This window comes from Coregonus lavaretus (assembly GCF_964263955.1).
Source record: "Coregonus lavaretus genome assembly, chromosome: 30".
Classification (NCBI taxonomy): domain Eukaryota; kingdom Metazoa; phylum Chordata; class Actinopteri; order Salmoniformes; family Salmonidae; genus Coregonus; species Coregonus lavaretus.
This window is the reverse complement of record NC_140017.1, coordinates 37372067-37392066: the sequence shown is the minus strand read 5'-3', so window position 1 is coordinate 37392066 and position 20000 is coordinate 37372067. Positions and strand designations below refer to the sequence as shown.

The 20000-nt window shown below is 47.9% G+C and overlaps 1 protein-coding gene across 1 annotated transcript in view; it reads left to right on the top strand.

Annotated features, from left to right (window-relative positions):
* LOC311106251 (rho guanine nucleotide exchange factor TIAM1-like) overlaps positions 1 to 20000 on the top strand; it is a gene marked incomplete at both ends in the record, with an annotated part of 90901 nt that overhangs the window by 14855 nt on the left and 56046 nt on the right. The window contains one exon of the mRNA XM_084148546.1: positions 12513 to 12698. Coding sequence (XP_084004672.1) covers positions 12513 to 12698 — 186 coding nt within the window. The remainder of the gene's footprint in view (positions 1 to 12512; positions 12699 to 20000) is intronic.

Genomic DNA, 20000 nt, shown 5'->3' with positions numbered 1-20000 from the left:
TTATGGTGGAAAATAAGTATTTGGTCACCTACAAACAAGCAAGATTTCTGGCTCTCACAGACCTGTAACTTCTTCTTTAAGAGGCTCCTCTGTCCTCCACTCGTTACCTGTATTAATGGCACCTGTTTGAACTTGTTATCAGTATAAAAGACACCTGTCCACAACCTCAAACAGTCACACTCCAAACTCCACTATGGCCAAGACCAAAGAGCTGTCAAAGGACACCAGAAACAAAATTGTAGACCTGCAACAGGCTGGGAAGACTGAATCTGCAATAGGTAAGCAGCTTGGTTTGAAGAAATCAACTGTGGGAGCAATTATTAGGAAATGGAAGACATACAAGACCACTGATAATCTCCCTCGATCTGAGGCTCCACGCAAGATCTCACCCCGTGGGGTCAAAATGATCACAAGAACGGTGAGCAAAAATCCCAGAACCACACGGGGGGACCTAGTGAATGACCTGCAGAGAGCTGGGACCAAAGTAACAAAGCCTACCATCAGTAACACACTACGCCGCCAGGGACTCAAATCCTGCTGTGCCAGACGTGTCCCCCTGCTTAAGCCAGTACATGTCCAGGCCTGTCTGAAGTGTGCTAGAGTGCATTTGGATGATCCAGAAGAGGATTGGGAGAATGTCATATGGTCAGATGAAACCAAAATAGAACTTTTTGGTAAAAACTCAACTCGTCGTGTTTGGAGGACAAAGAATGCTGAGTTGCATCCAAAGAACACCATACCTACTGTGAAGCATGGGGGTGGAAACATCATGCTTTGGGGCTGTTTTTCTGCAAAGGGACCAGGACGACTGATCCGTGTAAAGGAAAGAATGAATGGGGCCATGTATCGTGAATTTTTAAGTGAAAACCTCCTTCCATCAGCAAGGGCATTGAAGATGAAACGTGGCTGGGTCTTTCAGCATGACAATGATCCCAAACACACCGCCCGGGCAATGAAGGAGTGGCTTCGTAAGAAGCATTTCAAGGTCCTGGAGTGGCCTAGCCAGTCTCCAGATCTCAACCCCATAGAAAATCTTTGGAGGGAGTTGAAAGTCCGTGTTGCCCAGCGACAGCCCCAAAACATCACTGCTCTAGAGGAGATCTGCATGGAGGAATGGGCCAAAATTGGGCCAGCAACAGTGTGTGAAAACCTTGTGAAGACTTACAGAAAACGTTTGACCTGTGTCATTGCCAACAAAGGGTATATAACAAAGTATTGAGAAACTTTTGTTATTGACCAAATACTTATTTTCCACCATCATTTGCAAATAAATTCATAAAAAATCCTACAATGTGATTTTCTGGATTTGTTTTTCTCATTTTGCCTGTCATAGTTGACATGTACCTATGATGAAAATTACAGGCCTCTCTCATCTTTTTAAGTGGGAGAACTTGCACAATTGGTGGCTGACTAAATACTTTTTTTCCCCACTTTATGTGTTGTTATTCAGGTTACTGTTTGTTGTGGGGCCATGGAAACCTTGGCACTGTTTTAGACCCTGACCTATTATTCTCTTAATGAATCCCAAAGTTCATATCTTCCTTAATGGGGCTGTTAATTAAAGTAGGATCAAGAGTTCCTTTGTAGTGTGTCTGAGGTAGTCGCTGGATGGCTGCCTGGTTGGCTGGCTGTCTGCCTGGTTAGCTGGTTGGTTGGCTGGCTGACTGGTTGGCTGGCTGGTTGGGTGCCTGTTTGGATGCCTGGTTGGCTGGCTGACTGGTTGCCTGGATGTTGGCTGGCTGGCTGGTTGGCTGCCTGGTTGGCTGGCTGACTGGTTGCCAGGCTGTTGGCTGGCTGCCTGGTTGGCTGGCTGTCTGCCTGGTTAGCTGGTTGGTTGGCTGGCTGACTGGTTGCCTGGCTGTTGGCTGGCTGGCTGGCTGGCTGGCTGGTTGGATGCCTGGTTGGCTGGCTGGTTGGGTGCCTGTTTGGATGCCTGGTTGGTTGGCTGGCTGACTGGTTGCCTGGATGTTGGCTGGCTGGCTGGTTGGCTGCCTGGTTGCCAGGCTGTTGACTGGCTGGCTGGTTGGTTGGATGCCTGGTTGGCTGACTGGTTGGCTGGCTGACTGGTTGGCTGGCTGCTGACTGGTTGCCTGGCTGTTGCCTGGTTGGCTGGCTGACTTGTTGACTGGCTGGTTGGCTGACTGGTTGGCTGGCTGTTGCCTGGTTGGCTGGCTGTTGCCTGGTTGGCTGGCTGACTTGTTGACTGGCTGGTTGGCTGACTGGTTGCCTGGCTGTTGACTGGCTGGCTGGCTGACTGGTTGCCTGGCTGTTGACTGACTGGCTGGCTGTCTGCCTATTTGACCCGGGCAGCTTGGCAGCGTCCGGTTACACATTGTGGTGAGCTGAATAGAAGCAGGCCTTGCTCTCTCCCAGTCCCAGGCTGCGTCTCAAATGGCATTCTATTCCCTATGTAGTGCCCATGTAGTGCCCATAGGGAATAAGATGCCATTTGGGATGCAGTCCCTCTGTACCAGCCCCTCTGTACCAGTCCCTCTGTACCAGCCCCTCTGTACCAGCCCCTCTGTACCAGTCCCTCTGTACCAGCCCCTCTGTACCAGCCCCTCTGTACCAGCCCCTCTGTACCAGCCCCTCTGTACCAGCCCCTCTGTACCAGTCCCTCTGTACCAGCCCCTCTGTACCAGTCCCTCTGTACCAGCCCCTCTGTACCAGCCCCTCTGTACCAGCCCCTCTGTACCAGCCCATACCTGCCAGAGGTCCTGTATTGTATTGTGACAGCTGTGAGCAGCCGGCCGCATCCCCTAACCAGCCATTAGTCAACTCAGACACATCCCCTAACCAGCCATTAGTCTACTCAGACACATCCCCTAACCAGCCATTAGTCAACTCAGACACATCCCCTAACCAGCCATTAGTCAACTCAGACACATCCCCTAACCAGCCATTAGTCTACTCAGACACATCCCCTAACCAGCCATTAGTCAACTCAGACACATCCCCTAACCAGCCATTAGTCAACTCAGACACATCCCCTAACCAGCCATTAGTCAACTCAGACACATCCCCTAACCAGCCATTAGTCAACTCAGACACATCCCCTAACCAGCCATTAGTCAACTCAGACACATCCCCTAACCAGCCATTAGTCAACTCAGACACATCCCCTAACCAGCCATTAGTCAACTCAGACACATCCCCTAACCAGCCATTAGTCAACTCAGACACATCCCCTAACCAGCCATTAGTCTACTCAGACACATCCCCTAACCAGCCATTAGTCAACTCAGCCACATCCCCTAACCAGCCATTAGTCAACTCAGACACATCCCCTAACCAGCCATTAGTCAACTCAGACACATCCCCTAACCAGCCATTAGTCAACTCAGCCACATCCCCTAACCAGCCATTAGTCAACTCAGACACATCCCCTAACCAGCCATTAGTCAACTCAGACACATCCCCTAACCAGCCATTAGTCAACTCAGACACATCCCCTAACCAGCCATTAGTCTACTCAGACACATCCCCTAACCAGCCATTAGTCAACTCAGACACATCCCCTAACCAGCCATTAGTCAACTCAGACACATCCCCTAACCAGCCATTAGTCAACTCAGACACATCCCCTAACCAGCCATTAGTCAACTCAGACACATCCCCTAACCAGCCATTAGTCAACTCAGACACATCCCCTAACCAGCCATTAGTCTACTAAGCCATTAGTCTACTCAGCCATTACTCTACTCAGCCATTAGTCTACTCAGCCATTAGTCTACTCAGCCATTACTCTACTCAGCCATTAGTCTACTCAGCCATTACTCTACTCAGCCATTACTCTACTCAGCCATTACTCTACTCAGTCATTACTCTACTCAGCCATTACTCTACTCAGCCATTACTCTACTCAGCCATTACTCTACTCAGCCATTACTCTACTCAGCCATTACTCTACTCAGCCATTACTCTACTAAGCCATTACTCTACTCAGCCATTAGTCTACTCAGCCATTAGTCTACTCAGCCATTACTCTACTCAGCCATTAGTCTACTCAGCCATTACTCTACTCAGCCATTAGTCTACTCAGCCATTACTCTACTAAGCCATTAGTCTACTCAGCCATTACTCTACTAAGCCATTACTCTACTAAGCCATTACTCTACTCAGCCATTAGTCTACTCAGCCATTAGTCTACTCAGCCATTACTCTACTAAGCTTTACTCTACTCAGCCATTACTCTACTCAGCCATTACTCTACTCAGCCATTAGTCTACTCAGCCATTACTCTACTAAGCCATTAGTCTACTCAGCCATTACTCTACTCAGCCATTACTCTACTAAGCTTTACTCTACTCAGCCATTACTCTACTCAGCCATTAGTCTACTCAGCCATTAGTCTACTCAGCCATTAGTCTACTCAGCCATTACTCTACTCAGCCATTAGTCTACTCAGCCATTAGTCTACTAAGCCATTAGTCTACTCAGCCATTAGTCTACTCAGCCATTACTCTACTCAGCCATTACTCTACTAAGCTTTACTCTACTCAGCCATTACTCTACTCAGCCATTACTCTACTCAGCCATTAGTCTACTCAGCCATTAGTCTACTCAGCCATTACTCTACTCAGCCATTACTCTACTCAGCCATTACTCTACTAAGCCATTAGTCTACTCAGCCATTACTCTACTAAGCCATTAGTCTACTCAGCCATTAGTCTACTCAGCCATTACTCTACTCAGCCATTACTCTACTCAGCCATTACTCTACTCAGCCATTACTCTACTCAGCCATTAGTCTACTCAGCCATTAGTCTACTCAGCCATTACTCTACTCAGCCATTACTCTACTCAGCCATTACTCTACTAAGCCATTAGTCTACTCAGCCATTACTCTACTCAGCCATTAGTCTACTCAGCCATTACTCTACTCAGCCATTAGTCTACTCAGCCATTACTCTACTCAGCCATTACTCTACTCAGCCATTACTCTACTCAGCCATTAGTCAACTCAGCCATTACTCTACTCAGCCATTAGTCTACTCAGCCATTAGTCTACTCAGCCATTACTCTACTCAGCCATTAGTCTACTCAGCCATTAGTCTACTCAGCCATTACTCTACTCAGCCATTACTCTACTCAGCCATTACTCTACTCAGCCATTAGTCTACTCAGCCATTAGTCTACTCAGCCATTACTCTACTAAGCTTTACTCTACTCAGCCATTACTCTACTCAGCCATTACTCTACTAAGCCATTAGTCTACTCAGCCATTACTCTACTAAGCCATTAGTCTACTCAGCCATTACTCTACTCAGCCATTACTCTACTCAGCCATTACTCTACTAAGCCATTAGTCTACTCAGCCATTACTATACTCAGCCATTAGTCTACTCAGCCATTACTCTACTCAGCCATTAGTCTACTCAGCCATTACTCTACTCAGCCATTACTCTACTCAGCCATTAGTCTACTCAGCCATTAGTCTACTCAGCCATTAGTCTACTCAGCCATTACTCTACTCAGCCATTACTCTACTAAGCCATTAGTCTACTCAGCCATTACTCTACTAAGCCATTAGTCTACTCAGCCATTACTCTACTCAGCCATTACTCTACTCAGCCATTACTCTACTCAGCCATTACTCTACTCAGCCATTAGTCTACTCAGCCATTACTCTACTCAGCCATTAGTCTACTCAGCCATTAGTCTACTCAGCCATTACTCTACTCAGCCATTACTCTACTAAGCCATTAGTCTACTCAGCCATTACTCTACTAAGCCATTAGTCTACTCAGCCATTACTCTACTCAGCCATTACTCTACTCAGCCATTACTCTACTAAGCCATTAGTCTACTCAGCCATTACTCTACTCAGCCATTACTCTACTCAGCCATTACTCTACTAAGCCATTAGTCTACTCAGCCATTACTCTACTAAGCCATTACTCTACTCAGCCATTACTCTACTCAGCCATTACTCTACTCAGCTGCTTCTCTCTGTCCGTTCTTTCTGCGCATCTCCATCATATTTAATCTGTTATTTAGCCGTGATGGGGAGCTGGGGTGTAGACAGTGATGGGGAGCTGGGGTGTTGACAGTGATGGGGAGCTGGGGTGTTGACAGTGATGGGGAGCTGGGGTGTTGACAGTGATGGGGAGCTGGGGTGTTGACAGTGTTGAGGAGCTGGGGTGTAGACAGTGATGGGGAGCTGGGGTGTTTACAGTGATGGGGAGCTGGGGTGTTGACAGTGATGGGGAGCTGGGGTGTTGACAGTGATGGGGAGCTGGGGTGTTGACAGTGATGGGGAGCTGGGGTGTTGACAGTGATGGGGAGCTGGGGTGTTTACAGTGTTGAGGAGCTGGGGTGTAGACAGTGATGGGGAGCTGGGGTGTTGACAGTGATGGGGAGCTGGGGTGTTGACAGTGATGGGGAGCTGGGGTGTTGACAGTGTGAGGAGCTGGGGTGTTGACGGTGATGGGGAGCTCGGGTGTTGACAGTGATGGGGAGCTGGGGTGTAGACAGTGATGGGGAGCTGGGGTGTTGACAGTGTTGAGGAGCTGGGGTGTTGACAGTGATGGGGAGCTGGGGTGTTGACAGTGATGGGGAGCTGGGGTGTTGACAGTGATGGGGAGCTGGGGTGTTGACAGTGATGGGGTGTAGACAGTGATGGGGAGCTGGGGTGTTGACAGTGATGGGGTGTAGACAGTGATGGGGAGCTGGGGTGTTGACAGTGATGGGGAGCTGGGGTGTAGACAGTGATGGGGAGCTGGGGTGTTGACAGTGATGGGGAGCTGGGGTGTAGACAGTGATGGGGAGCTGGGGTGTTGACAGTGTTGAGGAGCTGGGGTGTAGACAGTGATGGGGAGCTGGGGTGTTGACAGTGATGGGGTGTAGACAGTGATGGGGAGCTGGGGTGTTGACAGTGATGGGGTGTAGACAGTGATGGGGAGCTGGGGTGTTGACAGTGATGGGGAGCTGGGGTGTAGACAGTGATGGGGAGCTGGGGTGTAGACAGTGATGGGGAGCTGGGGTGTTGACAGTGATGGGGAGCTGGGGTGTAGACAGTGATGGGGAGCTGGGGTGTTGACAGTGATGGGGAGCTGGGGTGTAGACAGTGATGGGGAGCTGGGGTGTTGACAGTGATGGGGTGTAGACAGTGATGGGGAGCTGGGGTGTTGACAGTGATGGGGTGTAGACAGTGATGGGGAGCTGGGGTGTTGACAGTGATGGGGAGCTGGGGTGTAGACAGTGATGGGGAGCTGGGGTGTAGACAGTGTTGAGGAGCTGGGGTGTGTATAGCTCTCAATAACTTTAGGCTGACTCTATATTAACGTTTAGAAACGTCAATAATCATCGCTTGGAATATGGCTTTCGAAACATATGACCCTTATCTTTAATCAGCAAATAGAAAAGATATACTTACTGTAGCAGTTAAAGATCCATACAGATATGGGCGCCTCCATCCCATGAAACTACACTTCCTCTGTCCTAGAAACTACACTTCCTCCGTCCCAGAAACTACACTTCCTGAGTTCCTCTTACACACAGGTGTTCGGTGCGTGATAGATAGCTAATTAGCATAGGTGATCGCCTCTTGTCTTCCATCTGTTTTCCGTAAACAAGCGCTGTAACCTTGAGATATGGCCATGTGGAAACACGTACCCTAACCATATCAAGGTGTATCAATTTAACCTTTTTGTTTTTTGAAAATAATTTATCGCTGATATGAAAGATAAGGTCCTTTATACTTCCAAAACTGTACTGCAAGTGATGCGTGTTAATGTTCAGATTGAGCATCGGGGCTCTTAACAAAACTCCCCCCGTACAGAAGACGCCTTCGTCCAATGACTCTTATGTGTAATGGAAAGGAACTGAAAGCCATGATCAACGGCGAGGGTGTGCAGACAGTGATGGGGCTTCTGTTTTAAACTACTCGTGGGCCACGAGGTCTCGGTTTGATATCAAACAACCTTGTTTGGTCATGTTACCTGGCTAGCTAGCTAACAACATGGTACCCCTTGGCTAGGCACACATTTGGATGGCACAGGAAACACAGAAACCCACCGTGGGTGGGAGAGGGTCTAAGTGAGTGACAGGGGGTGGGTGGGAGTGTGTGGGAGAGGGTCTAATTGAGTGACTGAGAGGGTTGGTGGGAGAGGGTCTAAGTGAGTGACTGAGAGGGTGGGTGGGAGAGGGTCTAAGTGAGTGACTGAGAGGGTGGGTGGGAGAGGGTCTAAGTGAGTGACTGAGAGGGTGGGTGGGAGAGGGTCTAAGTGAGTGACTGAGAGGGTGGGTGGGAGAGGGTCTAAGTGAGTGACTGAGAGGGTGGGTGGGAGAGGGTCTAAGTGAGTGACTGAGAGGGTTGGTGGGAGAGGGTCTAAGTGAATGACTGAGAGGGTTGGTGGGAGAGGGTCTAAGTGAGTGACTGAGAGGGTGGGTGGGAGAGGGTCTAAGTGAGTGACTGAGAGGGTGGGTGGGAGAGGGTCTAAGTGAGTGACTGAGAGGGTGGGTGGGAGAGGGTCTAAGTGAATGACTGAGAGGGTGGGTGGGAGAGGGTCTAAGTGAGTGACTGAGAGGGTGGGTGGGAGAGGGTCTAAGTGAGTGACTGAGAGGGTGGGTGGGAGAGGGTCTAAGTGAGTGACTGAGAGGGTGGGTGGGAGAGGGTCTAAGTGAGTGACTGAGAGGGTTGGTGGGAGAGGGTCTAAGTGAATGACTGAGAGGGTTGGTGGGAGAGGGTCTAAGTGAGTGACTGAGAGGGTGGGTGGGAGAGGGTCTAAGTGAGTGACTGAGAGGGTGGGTGGGAGAGGGTCTAAGTGAGTGACTGAGAGGGTGGGTGGGAGAGGGTCTAAGTGAGTGACTGAGAGGGTGGGTGGGAGAGGGTCTAAGTGAGTGACTGAGAGGGTGGGTGGGAGAGGGTCTAAGTGAGTGACTGAGAGGGTTGGTGGGAGAGGGTCTAAGTGAGTGACTGAGAGGGTGGGTGGGAGAGGGTCTGAGTGAATGACTGAGAGGGTGGGTGGGAGAGGGTCTAAGTGAGTGACTGAGAGGGTGGGTGGGAGAGGGTCTGAGTGAATGACTGAGAGGGTGGGTGGGAGAGGGTCTAAGTGAGTGACTGAGAGGGTGGGTGGGAGAGTCCTAAGTGAGTGACTGAGAGGGTGGGTGGGAGAGGGTCTAAGTGAGTGACTGAGAGGGTGGGTGGGAGAGGGTCTAAGTGAGTGACTGAGAGGGTTGGTGGGAGAGGGTCTAAGTGAGTGACTGAGAGGGTGGGTGGGAGAGGGTCTAAGTGAGTGACAGGGGGTGTGTGGGAGAGGGTCTAAGTGAGTGACTGAGAGGGTTGGTGGGAGAGGGTCTAAGTGAGTGACTGAGAGGGTTGGTGGGAGAGGGTCTAAGTGAATGACTGAGAGGGTGGGTGGGAGAGGGTCTAAGTGAGTGACTGAGAGGGTTGGTGGGAGAGGGTCTAAGTGAGTGACAGGGGGTGGGAGTGTGTGGGAGAGGGTCTAAGTGAGTGACAGGGGGTGTGTGGGAGAGGGTCTAAGTGAATGACTGAGAGGGTTGGTGGGAGAGGGTCTAAGTGAGTGACTGAGAGGGTGGGTGGGAGAGGGTCTAAGTGAGTGACTGAGAGGGTGGGTGGGAGAGGGTCTAAGTGAGTGACTGAGAGGGTGGGTGGGAGAGGGTCTAAGTGAGTGACTGAGAGGGTGGGTGGGAGAGGGTCTAAGTGAGTGACTGAGAGGGTGGGTGGGAGAGGGTCTAAGTGAGTGACTGAGAGGGTGGGTGGGAGAGGGTCTAAGTGAGTGACTGAGAGGGTGGGTGGGAGAGGGTCTAAGTGAGTGACAGAGGGTGGGTGGGAGTGTGTGGGAGAGGAAGGGAGAGTGTGTAGGCAGTGTGTAAAGTTGTCTGAAGAGTAGGCCACAAAAGGCCTGGTGTGTCTTCCCTTTACTGCCACAGACAAAATACACTATACAGTTGAAATCGGAAGTTTACATACACATTTAAACGTTTCGGGTAGCCTTCCACAAGCTTCCCACAATAAGTTGGGTGAATTTTGGCCCATTCCTTCTGACAGAGCTGGTGTAACTGAGTCAGGTTTTGTAGGCCTCCTTGCTCGCACATGCTTTTTCAGTTCTGCCCACACATTTTCTGTAGGATTGAGGTCAGGGCTTTGTGATGGCCACTCCAATACCTTGACTTTGTTGTCCTTAAGCCATTTTGCCACAACTTTGTAAGTATGCTTGGGGACATTGTCCATTTGGAAGACCCATTTGCGACCAAGCTTTAACTTCCTGACTGATGTCTTGAGATGTTGCTTCAATATATCCACATAATTTTCCTTCCTCATGATGCCATCTATTTTGTGAAGTGCACCAGTCCCTCCTGCAGCAAAGCACCCCCACAGCATGATGCTGCCACCCCTGTGCTTCACGGTTGGGATGGTGTTCTTCGGCTTGCAAGCACCCCCTTTTTCCTCCAAACATAACAATGGTAATTATGGCCAAACAGTTCTATTTTTGTTTCATCAGACCAGAGGACATTTCTCCAAAAAGTACGATCTTTGTCCCCATGTGCAGTTGCAAACCGTAATCTGTATTTTTTATGGCGGTTTTGGAGCAGTGGCTTCTTCCTTGCTGAGCGGCCTTTCAGGTTATGTCGATATAGGACTCGTTTTACTGTAGATATAGATAATTTTGTACCTGTTTCCTCCAGCATCTTCACAAGGTCCTTTGCTGTTGTTCTGGGATTGATTTGCACTTTTCGCACCAAAGTACGTTAATCTCTAGGAGACAGAACGCGTCTCCTTCCTGAGCGGTATGACGGCTGCGTGGTCCCATGGTATTTATACTTGCATACTATTGTTTGTACAGATGAATGTGGTACCTTCAGGCGTTTGGAAATTGCTCCCAATGATAAACCAGACTTGTGGAGGTCTACCATTTTTTTCCTTTTGATTTTCCCATGATGTCAAGCAAAGAGGCACTGAGTTTGAAGGTAGGCCTTGAAATACATCCACAGGTACACCTCCAATTGACTCAAATTATGTAAATTAGCCTATCAGAAGCTTCTAAAGCCATGACATCATGTTCTGCAATTTTCCAAGCTGTTTAAAGCTACAGTCAATTTAGTGTATGTAAACTTCTGACCCACTGGAATTGTGATACAGTGAATTATAAGTGAAATAATCTGTCTGTAAACAATTGTTGGAAAAATTACTTGTGTCATGCACAAAGTAGATGTCCTAACCGACTTGCCAAATTTGTGGAGTGGTTGAAAAACTGTGGGGTCATATTAATTTGTAGCTCAAACGGTTCGGACGAAGTTGGCACATCAGCATTACCAACGGGTCATGTGACACTTGTGGGGGTCGTAGAGCAAAACGGAGAACACCATCGTGTTCGTGAGAGTCTCATCTTTCCATAGAGTGGTCATAACACTACAGACGTTTTTGTGAGAAGACCAATTTCCGGGATGTCTCATGGTCTGACAAACACCGCTGTAGCTCGGACACCGACATAGGTGGATACGGTGGATTGAGATGCAGCCCATGCAAAAAAATAACTATCTCTAGCTTAAACCAACAGATATTGATGGGGATTTTTTTGTTATGTTCCTTAGATTATCACACGGGTGGCGTCAATAGACTCTTAAGGATTAAAGTGACCAGTGTTCAATGACTCTTAGGTACCAGTGGAGGCTGCTGAGGGGAGGACGGCTCATAATAATGGCTGGAACGGCGCCAATGGAATGGCATCAAACACATGTTTTGATGCATTTGATACCATTACACTTATTCCGCTCCAGCCGTTACCACCAGCCCATCCTCCCCAATGAAGTTGCCACCAACCTCCTGTTCTCTGTACATAAGGCAAAGCAATCTTTAAGGTGCAGGGTAGAGTACTGGATTGTAGCCGGATAGTAACAGTAACTAAGGTTCAGGGCAGGGTACTGGGCGGAGGGCCGGCTAGTGGTGACCGTTTAACAGTCTGATGGCCTGGAGATAGAAGCTATCAGTCTCTCATCCCAGCTTTATAGCATCTGTACTGTCTCCTCCTCCTCCTAGGTGGTAGTGGGGTGAACAGGCCGTGGCTCGGGTGGCTGAGGCAGCGTGCCTCCAATGATGCGTTGGTCTGACCGCGCCACCCTCTGGAGAACCCTGCGGTTGCGGAACGGTGCAATTGCCGTACCAGGCGGTGATACAGCCTGACAGGGTGCATCTGTAGAAGTTTGTGAGGGTCTTAGGGGCCAAGCCGACTTTGTTCAGCCTGATGAGGCTCTGTTGCAACTTGTTCACCACACAGGCTGTGTGAAGGGACCATTTCAGGTCCTCAGTGATGTTCACGCCAAGGAACTTTTGAAGCTTTTGACCCTCACCACTCCGTCGGCTCCTCTGCTGTCTCCTGTAGTCCACCATCAGCTCCTTTTGTTTTGTTGAGGTGGAGGTTATTTTCACAGGGCTGGTGAAGTGTTACCACTCTCAAATGCATAGACTGTCCATCCATGAGAAAAATGAATGTACCAATCCCAGATTGCCCCTTTTTAACTGGGTTGTTGTGTTCTTTGTGTTCTAGATCTTCCTGTGGGAGCAGAACTTGGAACAGTTCCACATGGGTCTGTTCCGGTTCCGCTGTTACCTGTCCAGTCTGCAGGGAGGGGAGCTGCCCAACCCCAAACGCCTGCTAGCCTTCGCCTCCAGACCCACCAAGCTGGCCATGAGACGCCTCGGAATCTTCTCTGTGTCGTCCTTTCATGCACTGGTGAGTTGCGCGCACACACACACACACACACACACAAGGACTGACGCACACACACACACACACACACACCAAAATACCTCACACCAAAACACCTCACACACACACACACTCACACCAAAACACCTCACACCAAAACACCTCCTATCCATTGCCGGTCCAGCAAATTGGACAAAACTAGTTATTTTTCTCCAAATTATGATCGTGACGGTCCAACTCGCCCATGTTCATCTGTTGCCTACCACTGACTGGGGAAATGTCTTCAATACATAGCTAAACACAATGGCCACTCCAAACATGTTATGTATGATGGGTGCTATTTTTGCGCAGTCTATTTGAGAGCTATCACCTGTTATTGATTGCTCTGCCACAACGCTAGCCTCCTCCACATAGCTGAGGTTGTTGTTGCAGAATCGTAGGTAGTGCTAGAGGACAATATTTATTTGGTTCGGAGTTGGAACGTTCAGCAGAGCAGTGTGGTGCGTTGGCTGATCAATAGAATCCTTGTTGCCAGACGCCCACATGGCCAGTGTCCCAAATGGCACCACCCTATTCCATTTATAGTGCACTACGTTTGACCAGGGCTCTAGTCAAAAATAGTGCACTATAAAGTGAATAGGGTGCCATTTGGGATGCAGTCCTGTTCTCTCAGAGCAGGTGGGAGTCCAGGACTCAGAGAGACAGCAGGATGGAAGGAGTAACAACCTAAACACATATTAAATAACAACACTTTCCCACAAAACGCATCCTGTTTCACTCGACTTTCTGCTTTCATCTCTCTCTCTCTCTCTCTCTCTCTCAATTCATCGGGGCATGGACTCCACAAGGTGTCGAAAGCGTTCCACATGGATGCTGGCCCATTTTGACTCCACTGCTTCCCACAGTTGTCAGTTGCCCATTCACCCTCTGAATGGCACACATACACGATCCATGTCTCAATCGTCTTAAGTCTTAAAAATAACCTGTCTTCTCTCCTTCATCTACACTGATTTGAAGTGACATCAATAAGGGATCATAGCTTTCACCTGGATTCACCTGGTCAGTCTATGTTATGGAAAGAGCAGGTCTTTATTGTTTTGTACACTCAGTCTATATAACCACTAGATCATCCTCCTGGTCTATATAACCACTAGACCATCCTCCTGGTCTATATAACCACTAGACCATCCTCCTAGTCTATATAACCACTAGACCATCCTCCTGGTCTATATAACCACTAGACCATCCTCCTGGTCTATATAACCACTAGACCATCCTCCTGGTCTATATAACCACTAGACCATCCTCCTGGTCTATATAACCACTAGACCATCCTCCTGGTCTATATAACCACTAGACCATCCTCCTGGTCTATATAACCACTAGACCATCCTCCTGGTCTATATAACCACTAGACCATCCTCCTGGTCTATATAACCACTAGACCATCCTCCTAGTCTATATAACCACTAGACCATCCTCCTAGTCTATATAACCACTAGACCATCCTCCTGGTCTATATAACCACTAGACCATCCTCCTGGTCTATATAACCACTAGACCATCCTCCTGGTCTATATAACAACTAGACCATCCTCCTGGTCTATAAAACCACTAGACCATCCTCACAATCCTCCTGGTCTATATAACCACTAGACCATCCTCCTGGTCTATATAACCACTAGACCATCCTCACCATCCTCCTGGTCTATATAACCACTAGACCATCCTCCTGGTCTATATAACCACTAGACCATCCTCCTGGTCTATATAACCACTAGACCATCCTCCTGGTCTATATAACCACTAGACCATCCTCCTGGTCTATATAACCACTAGACCATCCTCCTGGTCTATATAACCACTAGACCATCCTCCTAGTCTATATAACCACTAGACCATCCCCCTAGTCTATATAACCACTAGACCATCCTCCTGGTCTATATAACCACTAGACCATCCTCCTAGTCTATATAACCACTAGACCATCCTCACCATCCTCCTGGTCTATATAACCACTAGACCATCCTCCTGGTCTATATAACCACTAGACCATCCTCCTGGTCTATATAACCACTAGACCATCCTCCTGGTCTATATAACCACTAGACCATCCTCCTAGTCTATATAACCATTAGACCATCCTCCTGGTCTATATAACCACTAGACCATCCTCCTGGTCTATATAACCACTAGACCATCCTCCTGGTCTATATAACCACTAGACCATCCTCCTGGTCTATATAACCACTAGACCATCCTCCTGGTCTATATAACCACTAGACCATCCTCCTGGTCTATATAACCACTAGACCATCCTGCTGGTCTATATAACCACTAGACCATCCTCCTGGTCTATATAACCACTAGACCATCCTCACCATCCTCCTGGTCTATATAACCACTAGACCATCCTCACCATCCTCCTGGTCTATATAACCACTAGACCATCCTCCTGGTCTATATAACCACTAGACCATCCTCACCATCCTCCTGGTCTATATAACCACTAGACCATCCTCCTAGTCTATATAACCACTAGACCATCCTCCTGGTCTATATAACCACTAGACCATCCTCCTGGTCTATATAACCACTAGACCATCCTCCTGGTCTATATAACCACTAGACCATCCTCCTGGTCTATATAACCACTAGACCATCCTCCTAGTCTATATAACCACTAGACCATCCTCCTGGTCTATATAACCACTAGACCATCCTCACCATCCTCCTGGTCTATATAACCACTAGACCATCCTCCTGGTCTATATAACCACTAGACCATCCTCCTGGTCTATATAACCACTAGACCATCCTCCTAGTCTATATAACCACTAGACCATCCTCCTGGTCTATATAACCACTAGACCATCCTACTGGTCTATATAACCACTAGACCATCCTCCTGGTCTATATAACCACTAGACCATCCTCCTGGTCTATATAACCACTAGACCATCCTCCTAGTCTATATAACCACTAGACCATCCTCCTGGTCTATATAACCACTAGACCATCCTCCTGGTCTATATAACCACTAGACCATCCTCCTGGTCTATATAACCACTAGACCATCCTCCTGGTCTATATAACCACTAGACCATCCTCCTGGTCTATATAACCACTAGACCATCCTCCTGGTCTATATAACCACTAGACCATCCTCCTGGTCTATATAACCACTAGACCATCCTCACCATCCTCCTGGTCTATATAACCACTAGACCATCCTCACCATCCTCCTGGTCTATATAACCACTAGACCATCCTCCTGGTCTATATAACCACTAGACCATTCTCACCATCCTCCTGGTCTATATAACCACTAGACCATCCTCCTAGTCTATATAACCACTAGACCATCCTCACCATCCTCCTGGTCTATATAACCACTAGACCATCCTCCTGGTCTATATAACCACTAGACCATTCTCACCATCCTCCTGGTCTATATAACCACTAGACCTTCCTCCTGGTCTATATAACCACTAGACCATCCTCCTGGTCTATATAACCACTAGACCATCCTCCTGGTCTATATAACCACTAGACCATCCTCCTGGTCTATATAACCACTAGACCATCCTCCTGGTCTATATAACCACTAGACCATCCTCCTAGTCTATATAACCACTAGACCATCCTCCTGGTCTATATAACCACTAGACCATCCTCCTGGTCTATATAACCACTAGACCATCCTCCTGGTCTATATAACCACTAGACCATCCTCCTGGTCTATATAACCACTAGACCATCCTCCTGGTCTATTTAACCACTAGACCATCCTCCTAGTCTATATAACCACTAGACCATCCTCCTAGTCTATATAACCACTAGACCATCCTCCTGGTCTATATAACCACTAGACCATCCTCCTGGTCTATATAACCACTAGACCATCCTCCTAGTCTATATAACCACTAGACCATCCTCCTGGTCTATATAACCACTAGACCATCCTCCTGGTCTATATAACCACTAGACCATCCTCCTGGTCTATATAACCACTAGACCATCCTCCTGGTCTATATAACCACTAGACCATCCTCCTGGTCTATATAACCACTAGACCATCCTCCTGGTCTATATAACCACTAGACCATCCTCCTGGTCTATATAACCACTAGACCATCCTCCTGGTCTATATAACCACTAGACCATCCTCCTGGTCTATATAACCACTAGACCATCCTCCTGGTCTATATAACCACTAGACCATCCTCCTAGTCTATATAACCACTAGACCATCCTCACCATCCTCCTGGTCTATATAACCACTAGACCATCCTCACCATCCTCCTGGTCTATATAACCACTAGACCATCCTCCTGGTCTATATAACCACTAGACCATCCTCCTGGTCTATATAACCACTAGACCATCCTCCTGGTCTATATAACCACTAGACCATCCTCCTGGTCTATATAACCACTAGACCATCTTCCTGGTCTATATAACCACTAGACCATCCTCCTGGTCTATATAACCACTAGACCATCCTCACCATCCTCCTGGTCTATATAACCACTAGACCATCCTCCTGGTCTATATAACCACTAGACCATCCTCACCATCCTCCTGGTCTATATAACCACTAGACCATCCTCCTGGTCTATATAACCACTAGACCATCCTCCTGGTCTATATAACCCCTAGACCATCCTCCTTGTCTATATAACCACTAGACCATCCTCCTGGTCTATATAACCACTAGACCATCCTCCTGGTCTATATAACCACTAGACCATCCTCCTGGTCTATATAACCACTAGACCATCCTCACCATCCTCCTGGTCTATATAACCACTAGACCATCCTCCTGGTCTATATAACCACTAGACCATCCTCCTGGTCTATATAACCACTAGACCATCCTCCTGGTCTATATAACCACTAGACCATCCTCCTGGTCTATATAACCACTAGACCATCCTCCTGGTCTATATAACCACTAGACCATCCTCCTAGTCTATATAACCACTAGACCATCCTCCTGGTCTATATAACCACTAGACCATCCTCCTGGTCTATATAACCATTAGACCATCCTCACCATCCTCCTGGTCTATATAACCACTAGACCATCCTCCTGGTCTATAGAACCACTAGACCATCCTCCTAGTCTATATAACCACTAGACCATCCTCCTAGTCTATATAACCACTAGACCATCCTCCTGGTCTATATAACCACTAGACCATCCTCCTGGTCTATATAACCACTAGACCATCCTCCTGGTCTATATAACCACTAGACCATCCCCCTAGTCTATATAACCACTAGACCATCCTCCTGGTCTATATAACCACTAGACCATCCTCCTGGTCTATATAACCATTAGACCATCCTCCTGGTCTATATCAATCAATCAATCAATTTTATTTTATATAGCCCTTCTTACATCAGCTAATATCTCGAAGTGCTGTACAGAAACCCAGCCTAAAACCCCAAACAGCTAGTAATGCAGGTGTAGAAGCACGGTGGCTAGGAAAAACTCCCTAGAAAGGCGAAAACCTAGGAAGAAACCTAGAGAGGAACCAGGCTATGAGGGGTGGCCAGTCCTCTTCTGGCTGTGCCGGGTGGAGATTATAACAGAACCATGCCAAGATGTTCAAAAATGTTCATAAGTGACAAGCATGGTCAAATAATAATCAGGAATAAATCTCAGTTGGCTTTTCATAGCCGATCATTAAGAGTTGAAAACAGCAGGTCTGGGACAGGTAGGGGTTCCATAACCGCAGGCAGAACAGTTGAAACTGGAATAGCAGCAAGGCCAGGCGGACTGGGGACAGCAAGGAGTCACCACGGCCGGTAGTCCCGACGTATGGTCCTAGGGCTCAGGTCTCTCAGTTGGCTTTTCATAGCCGATCATTAAGAGTTGAAAACAGCAGGTCTGGGACAGGTAGGGGTTTCGTAGCCGCAGGCAGAACAGTTGAAACTGGAATAGCAGCAAGGCCAGGCGGACTGGGGACAGCAAGGTGTCATCATGCCCGGTAGTCCTGACGTATGGTCCTAGGGCTCAGGTTCTCAGAGAGAAAGAGAGAACGAGAGAATTAGAGAGAGCATACTTAAATTCACACAGGACACTGGATAAGACAGGAGAAGTACTCCAGGTATAACCAACTAACCCCAGCCCCCCGACACATAAACTACTGCAGCATAAATACTGGAGGCTGAGACAGGAGCGGTCCGGAGACACTGTGGCCCCATCCTCCTGGTCTATATAACCACTAGACCATCCTCCTGGTCTATATAACCACTAGACCATCCTCCTGGTCTATATAACCACTAGACCATCCTCCTGGTCTATATAACCACTAGACCATCCTCCTGGTCTATATAACCACTAGACCATCCTCCTGGTCTATATAACCACTAGACCATCCTCCTGGTCTATATAACCACTAGACCATCCTCACCATCCTCCTGGTCTATATAACCACTAGACCATCCTCCTGGTCTATATAACCACTAGACCATCCTCCTGGTCTATATAACCACTAGACCATCCTCCTGGTCTATATAACCACTAGACCATCCTCCTGGTCTATATAACCACTAGACCATCCTCCTGGTCTATATAACCACTAGACCATCCTCCTGGTCTATATAACCACTAGACCATCCTCCTGGTCTATATAACCACTAGACCATCCTCCTGGTCTATATAACCACTAGACCATCCTCACCATCCTCCTGGTCTATATAACCACTAGACCATCCTCCTAGTCTATATAACCACTAGACCATCCTCCTGGTCTATATAACCACTAGACCATCCTCCTGGTCTATATAACCACTAGACCATCCTCCTGGTCTATATAACCACTAGACCATCCTCCTGGTCTATATAACCATTAGACCATCCTCACCATCCTCCTGGTCTATATAACCACTAGACCATCCTCCTGGTCTATATAACCACTAGACCATCCTCCTGGTCTATATAACCACTAGACCATCCTCCTGGTCTATATAACCACTAGACCATCCTCCTGGTCTATATAACCCCTAGACCATCCTCCTGGTCTATATAACCACTAGACCATCCTCCTGGTCTATATAACCACTAGACCATCCTCCTGGTCTATATAACCACTAGACCATCCTCCTGGTCTATATAACCACTAGACCATCCTCCTGGTCTATATAACCACTAGACCATCCTCCTGGTCTATATAACCACTAGACCATCCTCCTGGTCTATATAACCACTAGACCATCCTACTGGTCTATATAACCACTAGACCATCCTCCTGGTCTATATAACCACTAGACCATCCTCCTGGTCTATATAACCACTAGACCATCCTCCTAGTC